This window comes from Lepidochelys kempii, chromosome 6, assembly GCF_965140265.1.
Source record: "Lepidochelys kempii isolate rLepKem1 chromosome 6, rLepKem1.hap2, whole genome shotgun sequence".
Lineage (NCBI taxonomy): Eukaryota > Metazoa > Chordata > Testudines > Cheloniidae > Lepidochelys > Lepidochelys kempii.
In genome coordinates this window covers 59948595-59963687 of record NC_133261.1, presented here as the reverse complement: position 1 = coordinate 59963687, position 15093 = coordinate 59948595, and the positions used below count along the sequence as shown (strand labels likewise).

The following is a 15093-nucleotide window of genomic DNA, read 5'->3' as shown; positions in this document are numbered from 1 at the left end:
GATGCTCAGATTCCTACTCTCCCAAGCCTGTTCTGCGGACTCAGGGCCTGAAAGGATTACAGCAGGCCCCAGCTGTCACTGCCAGGCACCTCGGGCTCTGCACTTGTTTGTCCATCTGGCAGCTCCACGTGCACAGGACCACGAGCAGTTGATTTAAAAGACAGCAAGAGCTGCTTGGAAAGGAGCCTGCTTGAAAACGTGACTGGCCTGGAGACCCCCCTCTCCCCTAGTTCTGTCCCAAGGGGGGTGGGGGGCATGCTGGCCAGGCAGGTCTGAGACCAGCATTGCTCCTGCACAAGACCAAAATGAGAAGCGGTTTCCAGCCCCCAGAGATCCAGCCCCAGATGGCTCCAGTTAGTCTTCCCTCAGTGAAAAGCCCAGGAGGCAGACCCCAACCCCCAGCTAGGTGTGAAGATCCTTCCTGGACAAAGGCTCCCCGACAGTACAGTCTCCACAGCCTCAATGGGGGCACCAGGCGCAGCTGCCTATAGGTACCAATGAAGAGGGGGAACAGGAACATAACTGGGGCAAGTTTCAACCCATATTCTGGGGGAGATGACTCAGCCCTGGTGACTCTTTGCAGCACAATGAAGAGAAACAGCATCATAAAGGATTCAGCAGCCAGTGAGGTCAGCCAGCTCGATAGAGCATTTCAGCCACATGGACACTCCCCAACCCAGCCAACCCCTGCCCCACTGCACACACCCATCCTAACCCCCAGTCCTATCCATCCTCCTCCCACTCTCCCTTCCACCCCCATGCACCATCTTCTCCCACTGCACATTCCCACCAACCCACTCAGCTTCTGCACCCAACCCGTCTTTCCCCATACTCTCCCACCCCTCTGGTTCTGACCCTCCTCCGCACCTGTCTGTTCTCCCCAAAGCACAGAAAATCAGACAGACACCCCCCTCAGACATCCCCACTGTGTCTCTCCCCAAAGCCTTTGCCCTGGAATTTCGCCAGGGACTTGCTTCCTGGATCAAACTTCCTGATTCAGAGGACAGAACAGAACCTCCAGCCCTAAGCTAACAGGACAGCAGGGCATTCCCCTCCAGAGACCTAGCCCTCTCCTCTGATCTGCTAAGACCAGACTTCATCTCCTCGCTCCCTCTCTGATGCCCTCTGCTTGCTCCATCTCTATCTTGGCTCCCCTTCCTCTCTGCCAAGGGTTTGTTACTTGCTCTCACTCCAGAATGGCAGGCAGCTGCTGTAATTCTCTGGCTGCCAAACCTCCTCTTCCTACTTCCTCCAAGCCTCCCTCCCTCCTGCATAGCCCCTCCTCCCCCCAATTTCCAGCACTTCTGCCCACACTGGCATCACCTGCCCTGCAAAAGTTTCCCACCTTCCTGAGATCCATGCCATCTCATGTCAGCCTCTGCCATCATTGATAGCTCCTAACTGTCCCACCCTATGGCTGGGGGGCTCTATCCTTGGCCCCATTCTCCTCTCCCATGTTCCCCTCTTCTCAGTGTCTCAACTGGAAATTTTAAATCAGCTGCCAGTTTTAGGTTGATGCAATCCAACGCCATACCCACCAACTCCTTCCCATCTGTCATACACAGAAACACCTGCCTCTCATTTCTTTCTCCTCAGCTGAACGTCACCAGGATGAAAATCCTCTTACTTGACAAGAGAAGCCACCTCTCAATAACAGAGAATGATAAAAATAGCCTTTTGTATGTATCGCACCATGCACTGCTTTGCAAACTCTGCAGGAGACAGCCGAGCGAAGGGATTCCTGCCACTGCACACAACACTGAAATGCAGCACCCTTGCAGATAGAACAGCAACGCTGCACAGTTGCTTAGGAGAGAAAGTGAAGAAGCATCTTCTGTCTAGCTGAAACTGCAGGGGGAATTTAGGGCAACAGAATGGAATCACCCGAAGCACCACCAGTCAGGACATTGGGCTCCTATCTTACTCAGAAGACAGCACCAGCACCGTACCCTCTAGCACTGACTGTGCTGGGACATGGGGGTCAGCAAGCATCCCCTACCAAGTCACCCGCACTACCTGCAGCAGCCCCTGCATGTTCAGACTTAGGAGCTCTCCCATCCGCATCCTGACCAGGCTGACCTGCCTTTTCCTCTGAGAGCAGACGGGTGAGATAGACTGACTACAGCCTCCAGCTGAACCATCCAGCCCCTTGCTATAGCCCAAAGCTTTCCAGTACCCATCACACTGCTTTTCCCTGCATGTCCTCCTGGATGACTTCCTCTCCCACCTCTGGCCCAGCACACTCTGCTCAATGGCTCATTCATAAATTTGTCACTTCATGACTCATTTACTGAAGCTCTCCCCTGTGGCCTCCCAAAGCTGCTCCACCTGAAATCCAGCCCCCAAACCCCACAATCGCTTCTCCACCACCAGACTGACCTGCCATGGCTATGCCCTATCTACCTCCTCTCAGACTCCTCATCCCCCCTGGAGGCTGACTCTTTGCTCCTGCCCCTCCACTCCCTGCCTGACCAGTGCCCCACCAGGCCTCTGTCACTGTCCTGTGGTGACTCACCCAGACCCATCACTGCCTCCCACCCTCCAGACAATGATTTCTAGGGGTTAGTAGGAGAAAGTGACCCTGGACAACCCCGCAGTACTCAGGGCAGAAGGCCCTGGCTCAGCATCTCTGCCAGGCCAGCATCCTGGTGCTGCCTTCTTGGATTGCTCAATGGGAATATCGCAGGGGACACCATATCCCTCCAAGCCTCACCTAATTATCTGGGTGTTAACAAGTGATCTCAGAGGAGAGGGACATGTGACTCCCCTGCCATTCAACGCTCCAACCCAAAAGCAAGGGAGAAGATTTCAACGCCCCCCCACCACACCCACTTTCTGCCTCCACATCACTCTCATGGTTTCAGCCTCTTCCATTCACCAGCTGAGCTGTGTCATCCCAAACAAAAGCCTCTGGAAAAGGGATTAACCCCCTCCTCACCCTGCACCAGAGGCTGAGTTACATAGGCTGGAGCTTGGCCCAATACCACCCAGCAGCTCTCACCTCCCCAATTGCTACTGCCACTGCTGAGCTCGCTTGAGGCCCCAAGGAGATAACTGGCATCTGGGGCCATCGGGAGGTTGGGAATCCTCCCTAGGAACCCAGGGGACAGGGAAAGAGAGAGGGGGATTTCAAATGCACCCATCGCCACCCTAGGTTCTAGGCCCTTCGTCCCCTGGACATGCTCCAATCCAGACTTACCTGGGTCCGAGGCACCTGTGGGAAGAGGTTGAGAGTTGTGGGCCGCTTGGGTCTGTAGGTGTCCATGGTTACTGGCGGGGGCTCCTTCTTGAGCGGCTCTGGGGCGGTTTCCTCTTCGGCAGAGGTCTCCCCGGCAGCATCGATCAGGTCCAGCTGAAGCATCTCTGCCTGGAGCCGGCTCGCCTCCCCGCTGCCCACCCCCAGGCAGCTATTGGTCTGCAGGCTCACATGGCTCTGGGAGGATTAAGAGACAGAATCATGAGACTGGGAGGGAAGGTCGGGCAGTCGCATCGCATCACATCAGCCCCTGAGGGAAGGAGGGAGGGAGCCAGAGCTGGGCTGCTGCAGCAGCAAGGCTGTGCTGAGCTGCCTTTTATTTTCAAGGGGACAGGAAAAAATATTCAAGTCTCCAGGAGCAGCTAAAAGCAAAGGTTTCCATGTTCCCGCACCGCAGGCACGGGGCACCGACACAGCTTCTTTATTAACACAACAGCTTCAGCTCCCTGCCCAGACACTGCAGCTACAATTGCAGCAACATGGCTATTCTCTGGTTCATAACAAGCGGCGACATTGTAAGTGCCATCGGCAGGGAGGGAGGGACACAGGGGCACTAAGATTGCACTGGCTGATACCATGAGAAACACATTAGGTTACACCAGAAACACAGTTTGAAATGCAGTCCCTCAGTCACTCCACAGAACCACAGGCAGCAGAAAGATCCTGTTAGTCCAGCAGCAGCTCCTCCTCCCAGGGCCCAGGCACGACTAGTTCCTACAGTCAATTCTCCAAGACTGTCCCAGTCTAGCTTTAAAAGTCCCAGGTGATCGCACTGCCAGCCCTTCCCCTGGGAGATTGTTCCACAGACTCATGCATTTCACTGCCAGGGCGTATCTCCTGAGAGTTTCCCTTCTCCATTTCACCCCATTCTGCCAGCTATACCTTTACTTATCCTGTTAAAGAGCCCAAATCTGCACGGGATGCAGCAGAGCTTGTTTCCAGCTCTTGGACTGTAGGTGGTAGAATTTTTCCATTGTCTCTTTGCTGAAACCGATGGGGTTGTACATGATAAGAATTGGACTTTAAATATTAGTACGAGTAGCTTGGCCCAGGGTAGATACCTACATCTATTGTGCATACATTGACATAGAAATAGTTCCTCTCTGTCAGAAGGGCAGCCCTGCCCTGAGCACCCTCATGCTGTAGGCCACAGCACAATAAGTTCACCTGCCTCAGTTTCCCTCCTTCTGAGTCCCCAGAAATGAAGCTGCCCAGTCTTCCCAAGTATAAACATTGCCCCTGTGAGGTTCATTTAGTACGGAAGTCCCATGTACAGAAACCATAACAGAAGTCCCACAGCCACAGTGCACATCTCCCCCAGCAACAAGCAGTCCTCACCTCCTTCCCCAAACCATGGGTCTCCAGCACAGTCCCAATATCCCTTACCACACCCCAGCTCTCCAGGGCAGTCCTCTCCTGTCCTCGTACCAGGACAGCCACTCCAGCCCTTCCAACTGGAGTGCAACCCCCCCGCTTCCCAGCATGAAACCCCCCAGCCTCTCTGCTGGGAGCATCCCTCATTCCCCCGGCCTTCCCATGGTTCCTCTGGGTCCAGCTCTCTGGCCCAGGAGATGCCAACAGCTAAGTTCCTCTGCCGCTCCTCTGCCGTCAGCCTTCTGGCTCTGGCTTGGGGATGCCAGCTAGCACACCCCTCTCGCTGCTCTCCTGACTTCAGCCTTCTCCCAGGAAACACCTGCTTCTTTCCAGGACTCCTCCAGTCCCCTGATTGCTCTCCCCTGCCCTTCTTGACTTAGCCAGTCTGCTCTGACTCACTGGGATTCCACCCCCTGCCAGGTCTCTCTTTTGCTAGATCTCCCTTCATCACTGGGTATCCCCCAGTCCATTATAGCCCCCAGGTGATGCCCCACCATCTTAACTGGCCATGGGAGCACCTGTACTTCATTTGCTGGGGCCAGTCACCCTGTGACACTCTCCTTCCTGGATGCTAACACCCTTCAAAGCACGTGTAAACTATCAGCTTCCCGCTCTCCTGGTTGCTATATAGTCAGATTGGACAGATTGAGCTTGTTCTTGTTTTCTGTCTTGGTATCAACATTGGTGCCAATCATCAGGACATCAGAGTGCCTTAGAACACCCCAGAACTATAAATACAGTCTGTCTTGGTTTCTCTGTCCCAGTTGGTTGGATTCTCTTTTTAATCATCCTTTATTTTAGCAGATGCCAAGTTCGCTCTGCTCAGAAGGCACCAAGACTCATGGTTCTTCTGATCCCTTCCAGGAGCAAGTCCCACAGCTGCAGAAAGAGCTCTGACCCCTGCAACTGCAGGTCTCACCCTTGGGATAGACAATTCCACTCTCCAGAGGACCATAGCTGCCACGTACAAGCATGATCTCAGGAGGTGAGGGCTAGTCTGAACTGGATTGAAACCTTGAACTGAACTCACCATCCAATGGGGCGTCAGTGTAGGGGATTGGTCTAGATGACCTCCTGAGGTCTCTTCCAATCCTAATATTCTATGATTCTATGTAGGGTTAGGGCACTGAAATGATGAGTTCTCAGTGGCCTGTGCTGCTGGGTAAGCAGGTGGCTGCATTTTGAACCAAGTGGAGCTGCTTAAGATAAATGGTTTAATTCCTGTAGTGTGTGTTGCAATAATCAAGCCTTGAGGTCAGACATTGGTGGGTCCCTGTGGCCAGCAGGATGGGCTGAAGTCTCCCGAACAGGCAGAAGTAGGAGAGAGCATTTTACACAAAGAGTGCCAGCCATGAATCCAGCAGGACTCCAAGGCTGTAGGCAGACCTGACATCCTCAGAGCAGCTGCCTGGGATACAAGGAGGCATGATGGTGGCAGTGGATATTTTGATCTGCTTCCATCTCCCCATGAACATCAACTCCATCTTTCTTCATATATCAATCCCTTTTGCCTTTCATGTCTCTGCCAGGATCCAAATACTGCCGCCCATAAAATTCTGGCAGCAGTAGCTGCTGCCATCACACACACCTAAAATGAGCCTTTGGCCCCAGTGTCTGTGCTGTTGGTACTCGTAGCTGTTACCAGAGAAACTCAGTCTCCTGTAATCAGGTCCTGGCCGGGAGTATGTGAGCACCTGCAGACAGCACATCACTCTGGCCTCCCACTGAAAACCAGCCTACATGCAAAGTTTCAGACCTAATCTACAAGGCCAAGTACAGCATTGGCACAAACTATACCAGGAGTCACTGGGAGGACTCTGCTCCCCCAGCCATTCAAGATTCCTCCCCATAACACTGCAAACAGGAGAGCATCACTGATCCTTGAACTGTACTCTAGGCTTGGCCTTTCCACTACCTCACTCCCATGTAGAGAGGGATTCGCCTCTGAACTGGTGAGGAGCAGCATGGATCATGAGAACACTGAGTCCAACCAAGAGCATATGGGTGTGTGAGCAAGCACATATGAGAGAGCCAGTGTCCATCAAGACTAAGGCCCCAATTCTGCAACTGGATCCACACAGGCAGATGCACCTGTGTGGTGCCCCGCTGATGTCCGTGGGACTCTGTGCAGTCATCGTGATCACTACTGGCTTGGGGCCTAAGGCAGCAGGGGAGACAGACAGGCGATGCTGCTGCTTGCAACCTCAGAGAGAGGGGTTCTTGCAAGTGAAGTGGAGTAGTGTAAATTAGTTGGGTGCTGCACAAAGACAGGTCCCATAGCTAACTGGTCTGTAAAACAGTAAACGCCCCTACGCTGCAACCTTGTGAGTAGGTGTCCACATCCCCCAGTCCTGGGCTGCTGCTTGCTTCTTCCAGGCCATAAGGATGGTAGCTGTGACCTGTGGCCCTGCAAGTTGGAAGGGGCTGGGGTATAGTGGAAAAAACAGGGACAAAGCCTGCAGCTGAGCCAATTTTTCCAGCTTATTTTTATATAAAATGGGATTTATGCAGGAAATGCTGAGCAGCTCCAAAATGGCAGAGCTGTAATTCCTTCTAATATATTAAGCCAGGCTTTGCCCCTGATCCCTCCCCCTGTGTAATCCCCAGCAGCCTGAGAAAGGCAACTGCACGCTGTACTCACCACCCCAGCATCTGCTGTACCAGCACAGTGGCGCTGTGAATGCTGGCAGTACTAACCAGCCCTATCCTGGGCCTGCTGAGATACTCCAGGATCCCCTTAGACCTGTTGCTCCTGGCCTCCGCTGCCACCTGCAGGGCATTTCTAAGAACTACGTTATCATAAGGAGAAGAATGGTGGGACACAGGGGAGTAGAGCTTTGCTTCTCGAAGGCATTATGATAGAAACAAAAGGGCAACATTTTCAACTGCAGCTGAAGTCAAGGGCAGCTGTAGCTGCTCAGCACTTCTGAAAATCAGACCCGTGTGGCTCAAGCTCCACACCTGAACACCGAGGCACGCAAAATTAGTGGCCACCTTGAAGCTAGGGTTGCCAACTGTCTCATTGCACAAACCCAAACATCCTTGCCCCACCCCTTCCCCGAGGCCCCGCTCCTGTCCCACCCCTTCTTTGAGGCCCCGTCCCTGCTCACTCCAACACCCCTCCCTCTGTCGCTCGCTTTCCCCCACCCTGGCTGGGGCAGGGGGTTGGGGTGTGGGAAAGTGTGAAGGATGCAGGCTCCGTCCAGGTGGCACTTACCTTGGGCAGCTCCTGAAAGCGACTGGCACATCGCTCTGACAGCAGCTCCTAGGCAGGGGTGCAGGGGGTCTCCAAGCGCTGCCCCTGCCTGCAGACACCACCCCTGCAGCTCCCATTGGCCTCAATTCCCAGCCAATGGGAGCTGTGGAGGTGGTGCTCGGGGTGTGGGCAGTGCCGCGGAGACCCACCGCCCCTCCCCCCTCCAGGGGCTGCAGGGACATGCAATCTGCTTCTGGGAGTGGTGCAGAGTGATGCAGGTAGGCTGCCTTAGCTCCGCTGCACCACTGGATTTTTAGCACATAAAATCTCCCAGATTGGCTTCAGTAGTCTCCGAGAGATAGAGCCTGATTCCGGGAGACTCCTGGCAAAACCGGGAGGATTGGCAACCTTAGTTGAAGCAAAAAGAAAAGGAGTACTTGTGGCACCTTAGACACTAACCAATTTATTTGAGCATAAGCTTTCATGAGCTACAGCTCACTTCATCGGATGCATAGTTTGCCCAAAATTTTTCAAACGCTGGGCCACCACTTAGACCCAGAGATGCCCGTCTCCGAGACAGAGGGACCTGGTATTCAGCGATGACTGAGGCAGGTTTAGGGCAATATATTTATTTAACAAACAAGTCAAAACCCATATGCAGTAAATGGAATTTCTGTTACTGTACTCTAGCCTGGCTATATTTCCTGCCTCAGCCTCTGCAACTGGTTCCCCATCTCTGTGCATGAGTCAACAGGCGATGTGACTCTGGACAGTATTCTGCAGGAGGGATGGCAATTATAATACTCCTTGCTGAAGCTTAACCCTTTGTAGCAGGCCTGTCCTTTACAGTTTTGTGCTAAATTTCCTGCTTGAACAAATTCTAACAACTAGAGGGATTATCAACTTTTTTACATATTGTTATGCTATCAACAGGTCTCAGACAATCTTTATGACAATTTCAAGAGTCTTCCAGAAGTACCATTAAGCAAAATGTCCTTCCATGTCTTCAGTGGCTTGTTCAGTCTTTTTCCTGCAGTCCAGAACAGGATTGATCCATGCTGGTTACTGTACAGCCAGGGTATCTGCTCTCACTCTGCTGGCTGCTCGTTTGCTCTCTCAGCCACATTCTGAGGTACTTTAGAAGACATCTGAGCAAAATGCTTTCACTTTCTGTTGATCATGAAATATGAATGAGATGACATTCCTTTAATCACTGCAGCTTTAGTGGCCACTATCTTTTAAAATTCAAACATAGTCTTTGAGTATTTTAAAACAAAAGAACTATGGTAAGGGTCTTCCTCCTCTTTAATAATTTTCTATCGGTTTTAAGTTGTCTGACCTCTTTGCTGAAAATCAGTTATTTGCCATCCTTTGGTTATGCCTTGTGTCTCGTAATAGGCCATGTCTATTATACAGAAGTTTTGCTGGTAGTTTTTCACATTGCAGAGGTGCTGCTCTGTAGCTGAGCAGAGCTAAAGATGGCTCTGCTCTTGCATCAATTGCTTTTCTGAGAGAGTCCTTCACTATACTCTACAATCTGCTAATCCATCCCTATCTTTGCAGAAACTTCTGAATTTCAACACGAATTCCTTATTCTTGAGGTGTGGTCCCCTGTCCACTACTTCAGACCATGTCATTTTATGGAATTCCCTGCTACACAAATATTGATTTAATGGACCTGAGCCGGATTGCATTGAAGTTGTGATACATTTAAGTGTCGAGCTTTGGGAAAGTTGCTAAAATAGTCTACAATAAGGTCATCATGTTTTTTTCCAGAACAAACAAATCTAATTCAGACTGTGTCCTCTGTTCTCTCTGTTGTACATCTCTGTACTTCCATCAGGTTTCACACACACTCACCATTTTGTCAACGTCACTGTTCTCTATGGACAGAATATGACTTCTCCCGTTCTTCTTGGTTTAGTCATTCCCAGGAGTACTTCCTCTATTTTTTCCAACTTTTCCCTCCCACCACTGGGGGAATGACTTGTGGAAATGGCTATATCTGTACCTTTCTCTGCAGGTTCACCTGTATATTGGGAATGGGGGGGTGAGAGAGGTGTGGATTTCTCCATCCATTACCTATAGCTTGTATTACTCCTCATAGTATTTCATTCTTAGTCTGTTTTCCTCTTTCTAATTCATCCCATATTCTTAGTGATACCACATGAGGCTTTTATCATCAGGTTCACATGGACTGTCATGGCTTGTTCCAGGTCACCTCATGGGTCAGCAAGTGAAGCATGTGGTCTTGATAGTGCATATGCCGCTATTTGACAATGCCAGTAATTGCTGTATTCTTGACTGTGCTTCTCCACCTTCTTTTATGTATCACAGTCATTGCTTTATGGTCCATTTCAGGTTTGAAAGGTACAGCCATAGAAAGACATGAGACTTTGTACAGCCATACACAAGGGCTAGCATCTTTTGATTTGCAAATTCTCTGACACTGTCACAGCTCTTGCAGCATATGTGACAGGCAGACATTCTGTCCCATGGCTCCTTTTAAAACATCTGTTGAGTGTTTGAACTCTGTGTGTTGAAGCATTACAGCACTAGTGCTGAAGTCAGTACATATTACAAATCCTTTAACTCTGTCATACTCCAACATCCAGATCCATTCTATATCTATGTGACGGCATTATCTTAGGTGAGTTGTTTGAGCTGCATAGGTGGGTACAAACTTACAGTTCTAAGTGAAGATGCCTTGCAGACTCAGAATGCCTTTATCTTTGGGTCTCTGCATATTCACTAGTGCTTGAATCTTGAGAATCTGTCACTTTTTGTGGTCCACTTCTCTGCTCAGTAGGTGATTTCAGTAACTCAAAATGGACACTTCGACCCTGTTCGTTGTTTCTTCTTGTGGTTTCCAATCACTTCTGCAGTTGTCCCTGAAGTTCAGTTACGGAGCTGCCCCAAATTATGATAGCATAAATGTACATTTTTTCTCCTGAGAGACATTCCTGCATTTGGGACACTGTGCAGAGAAATACTTCCTGGTGCCAAATATATTCTGAAAGGCAACCTCACAAGGCAGCCAAATGGTGCATTGAAAGTGTAAATCTCAAAGCTTTATGTCCAGAGTATCTGCCAAAACCCTGCTGATGCATCCAATTTGCTAAAGAATTTGGCTCCTGCCATCTCAGCAAATGTTTTTCTCCTTGTGGCAAATGTAACCTCCCCTTGTGATGTTCTTGTTCAGCTCCTTGGGTCAGCACCAAGTTCTGAGTCTGCCTCCCCTTTCACTCAACAGTTACTAAGGAGTGAATCCTGACTGTTGATTCTCCTGTTCTATGAATGATGCCATCTGTCATGTTTTGCAACTTTTCCTCTGGTTTCTGTAGGAACTCATCTGCTGGCATGTAAAACAGACTCCTGACCGCCTGTAACTATCTATGTCACCAGGATCACATCTGGGATCACATCTTCATTTGATGCAGCTAGTGCTTTCACATATGGTTCAAGATTAATATCTGTTATTCTGATTCCCTATGGTATACACCCTTGGTCAAGCTAAGCATCTCATGTGCAGAAATAAACGCCTGGTTGCTTTCGTCAACGAGCTACTACAAACTCTTGTTTTACTGCCTTGCCTCTGAACTCCCCCAGGACTGGAACTGGAGCTGACAGCTCTATGTCACCTTTGACTTTTCAAGCTGTACACTTCCTTTAAACCTCTCTATTGCCATTTCTATCATTGCTTTCACTTATGCTCCTGGGGTGATTTTGTACATTCCAAGTAGGCCATTTGTGCATATTTTTAGTAGCCATTCTTCCGTGTGCAAGGTTCCTTTCTTAGTTGTATTTATGAATAACTCATTCTCATTCTCCACCTATTTACCATTGTGGGCAGCATCCAGTACTATCTGTATGGCCCTGAGGATGTCACATGGGCCGCAGCTCTGTGCTGATTGGGCTGTTGGTTGAAAAACACTGCCCTAGAGGAATCCTCAAACTCCACTTTTAACCTGCACGTTTTTGCAAAGTGGTTATTACAGATTTTACATGTGTGTATACATTACATGACATACAAAACACTACACTGAGAAAATGTTATGGCTGCAAAGTCAAGCACAGCACTCAGAAGTTAGGAATTGTCAGTGCAACCTTAATTTGGCCCCCTGGTGCATATGTCTTATGACACAGACTTTAATTACATGATCATATACTATTTATTTCCACAGGTCCCCTGCCTCCTTCAGTGCATAGGATCCCAAGTCAGTGTCCCAATGCCTCCACCCCATCTCGGCCCCTTGTCCCTAGTCTCTCCCTTGGACCCTCTCTTTGCTCTACGTCCCAGTTTATACTCCTGCCCCCCTCCCCACCTCCAGCATCTCATTCTTCTGCATTCACATCAGGCTCTTTCCTCATCATCATCCATGCTGCCTTGGTACCAGTGAAGGAAGCACTGAGAGCACAGAAAAGTGTCTCTCTGCTCTCACTTCTCAAGTCCTGAGACACCATGGCCCCTGGCTGCAGAGAAAGTGCTGCTCAGCCCCTGTAGTCCTGGGCTGGAACATGCATAAGACAGTTGGCACATATGAGCACTGAGGGGCTGGATCATTCTCAGGATGCACAGAATCTCCAGAGAATTTAGCTGCCAAACTCTAGCATGTCTCTGTTGAGTTTGTGCTAACTGATTTCCAGAGGCTTACGACTTGGCCAAATTTGGGTGGATCTTCATGGGGACAACAAAAGCCACATTCCTGATGCCAAATTTCAGGTCTCTGGATCAAAGTATAGAGGCACTAGATCTCCTCAACAAAATGGTTGTAAGAATTTTTTTATAAATGGGCAAAACAATGTATTTTTCCCTAATCTTGTTCCAAGAAACCAGTGAACTGTCTTTGCTGACATTTTTTGGAAAATTTCAACCTGAGACTGATATCCAACATGACAAATTTTAGCCCAGATGGTTAAAGTTTAGCAAAGTTATAACCGACTGCAAATAGGGTCTTATAATGGCAAATGTTGGGCACCCTTACTCACAGGTTTCAGAGTAGCAGCCGTGTTAATCTGTATTCGCAAAAAGAAAAGGAGTACTTGTGGCACCTTAGAGACTAACCAATTTATTTGAGCATAAGCTTTCGTAAGCTACAGCTCACTTCATCGGATGTGCTGTATGCTCAAATAAAAGCTTATGCTCAAATAAATTGGTTAGTCTCTAAGGTGCCACAAGTACTCCTTTTCTTTTTACTCACAGGTGTCACTATCTGCACCCCTTTTAATATCCTGGATATTTTCTCAATACTGGATATCCTCTCTATGCTAACTTCAGCTGCTACATTGCTTACATCCTTCCTTGTTTGGTTTCCTCTTACCCTTTTATTTTTGAAAGCTTTTCCTTCCTTCCTACCTGTCTACCTACCTACCAAGTGCACTGAGCCTTGCTGGCCTGTCTTTACATTTCTAGTTATTTCCCTGCATGGCAGATGCACAATAGCCAAGAACTGCATTAGTGTCAAGATTCTCTAAAGTGCCCTGCATTTTTGGGTTCCCAATTTGAAACACCTTGAAGTGACCTGATTTTCAGAAGACACCTATCCTCTGTAAAACAGGCCTCGTTAAGGTGTCCCAGGTTGGCCACCCAAAAACTTTGGGTACTTTAGAAAGTCTTGATCCCTGCCTTTCCAAGTATCAGGTCTATGTCCTTCTGTTCCTTTCACGTACCTCTTTACTGTTGGAGCCCAAAACCCTTCAGTCCGTAATGCAGGAGTCCTGATAATCTAAATTCACAAAATTGGCTTTTTAATTTTAAGTCTGGGATGAATTCTTAACATTTCCCCTTCTTTGTGGCTCCTTGTCCAGAAAAATCATTTTTCATATGGAACATTTTTTTCTAAAGACACAACGATTCTCACACCTGTATATTACTTCTTCAAAGCTTTCTTCTTTAATATGGAAGACTTCGTAAACATCCCATGTTTCTGCTACTGCTCAACCCATGCAATTTTGCACTCATCCTCCATTTTATTAGCCTCTGTGGCTCACAGACAGTTCAAATGGCAGTTTGAACCTTTTTCAGGTCTCCTCAGTATTCCCCAGAATGTTTAAGGCTGGTGAGGGATTTACATGTTACACATCCACAGGTTTCAGAGCAACCATTTTTATTTCACCTGTCTCCTCACTGTAGTCAGCATCCCTTTTACCAAACATTTCCAATCTGCGTCCTCTTTCCCAGCATTCACCTGCACTTGAGAGAGAGAATCTGTGCAAGTCAACAGGACATGCAGCACTGAATATGGCAACTTAAAACTCCTTGCAGAAGTTAAACTCATTATCGCACAGCTGGCACATCACTAGATTCCAGCAGCAAGAAGAGGGTTAACACAACATTTATAGAGCGCCTAGCCTGCTGGTGCTAGGGAGCTGATAAAATTTTTAGTTCTAACATACAAACAAAGGGGGAAATTCCCAAGTCTTGCCTTACCGTTTTATCTGTCACCAGCAACACCAGAAAACCCACCCCCTCCACTAAGGCCAGAGAAAACACATGAGCCCTTCAGCTTGAAGGTCAAGCAACTTTGGCTCTGTCAGACCAAGGGAGAAGTGAAGGTCAGTTCCAGAACTGAGGGGCACTCTCAGAACCCCCCTGACAGCTGTCCCCTCTTTTAGCCAGGTGTCCATAAGCTCAAGCACCTCTGCAGATCTCAGCAGCCACAGGACCCATGAAGAGAGGTAGCTCACTGCTAAAGAGGTCCCAAACCACTTAGAGCCAGATTTTCAAGGGTATTTAGGAGCCTAAAGAAGTGGAGAGGCTCCTAGTGGGATTTTCAAAAGCACCTAAGCAGGGTAGGCATCTAACTTCCTTAGGTGCTTTTGAAAATCCCACTATGCCCCTCCATACCTTTGAAAATCTAACCCTTATACGTCAAGAGCAACACCTCCAACTCTACCTGGAAACTAATTCTGACCAGCAGAGATCCCCTACCACCTGTGCAGCACACCCTCTCTGAGGCACAGCTTAATAAAAGCTGCATTCCGCACCAACGCCAGGTCCCACATGCTCCCAAGGGGCAGCCCATGTGCAGCGCACTGCAGCAGTATCACCTCAGGATGCCACGGGCAAAAGATCTGTGCACTCTTTATACAGAGTATGCCCAAGAAAGAGTGCTCTTAGCCACAGCTGCTGCCTGGCTATCCAGGAGCCACTGGGATCTTAATGGCAGGAAAGACCCTTAGTCAAGGAGGCGGTTGATATACCTTCTGCTATTGCTTCCACTGGCCCACAGAAAAACGTGGCTGATCCTCAGGCAACTTTGCCCTC

At 49.1% G+C, this 15093-nt stretch overlaps 1 protein-coding gene across 2 annotated transcripts in view; it reads right to left on the bottom strand.

Annotated features, from left to right (window-relative positions):
• MAPK8IP1 (mitogen-activated protein kinase 8 interacting protein 1) overlaps positions 1 to 15093 on the bottom strand; it is a 48069-nt gene that overhangs the window by 17861 nt on the left and 15115 nt on the right. For both annotated transcript variants that reach the window (XM_073348139.1, XM_073348140.1), the window contains one exon: positions 3200 to 3433. In XM_073348139.1, the coding sequence (XP_073204240.1) occupies positions 3200 to 3433 (234 nt within the window). The remainder of the gene's footprint in view (positions 1 to 3199; positions 3434 to 15093) is intronic.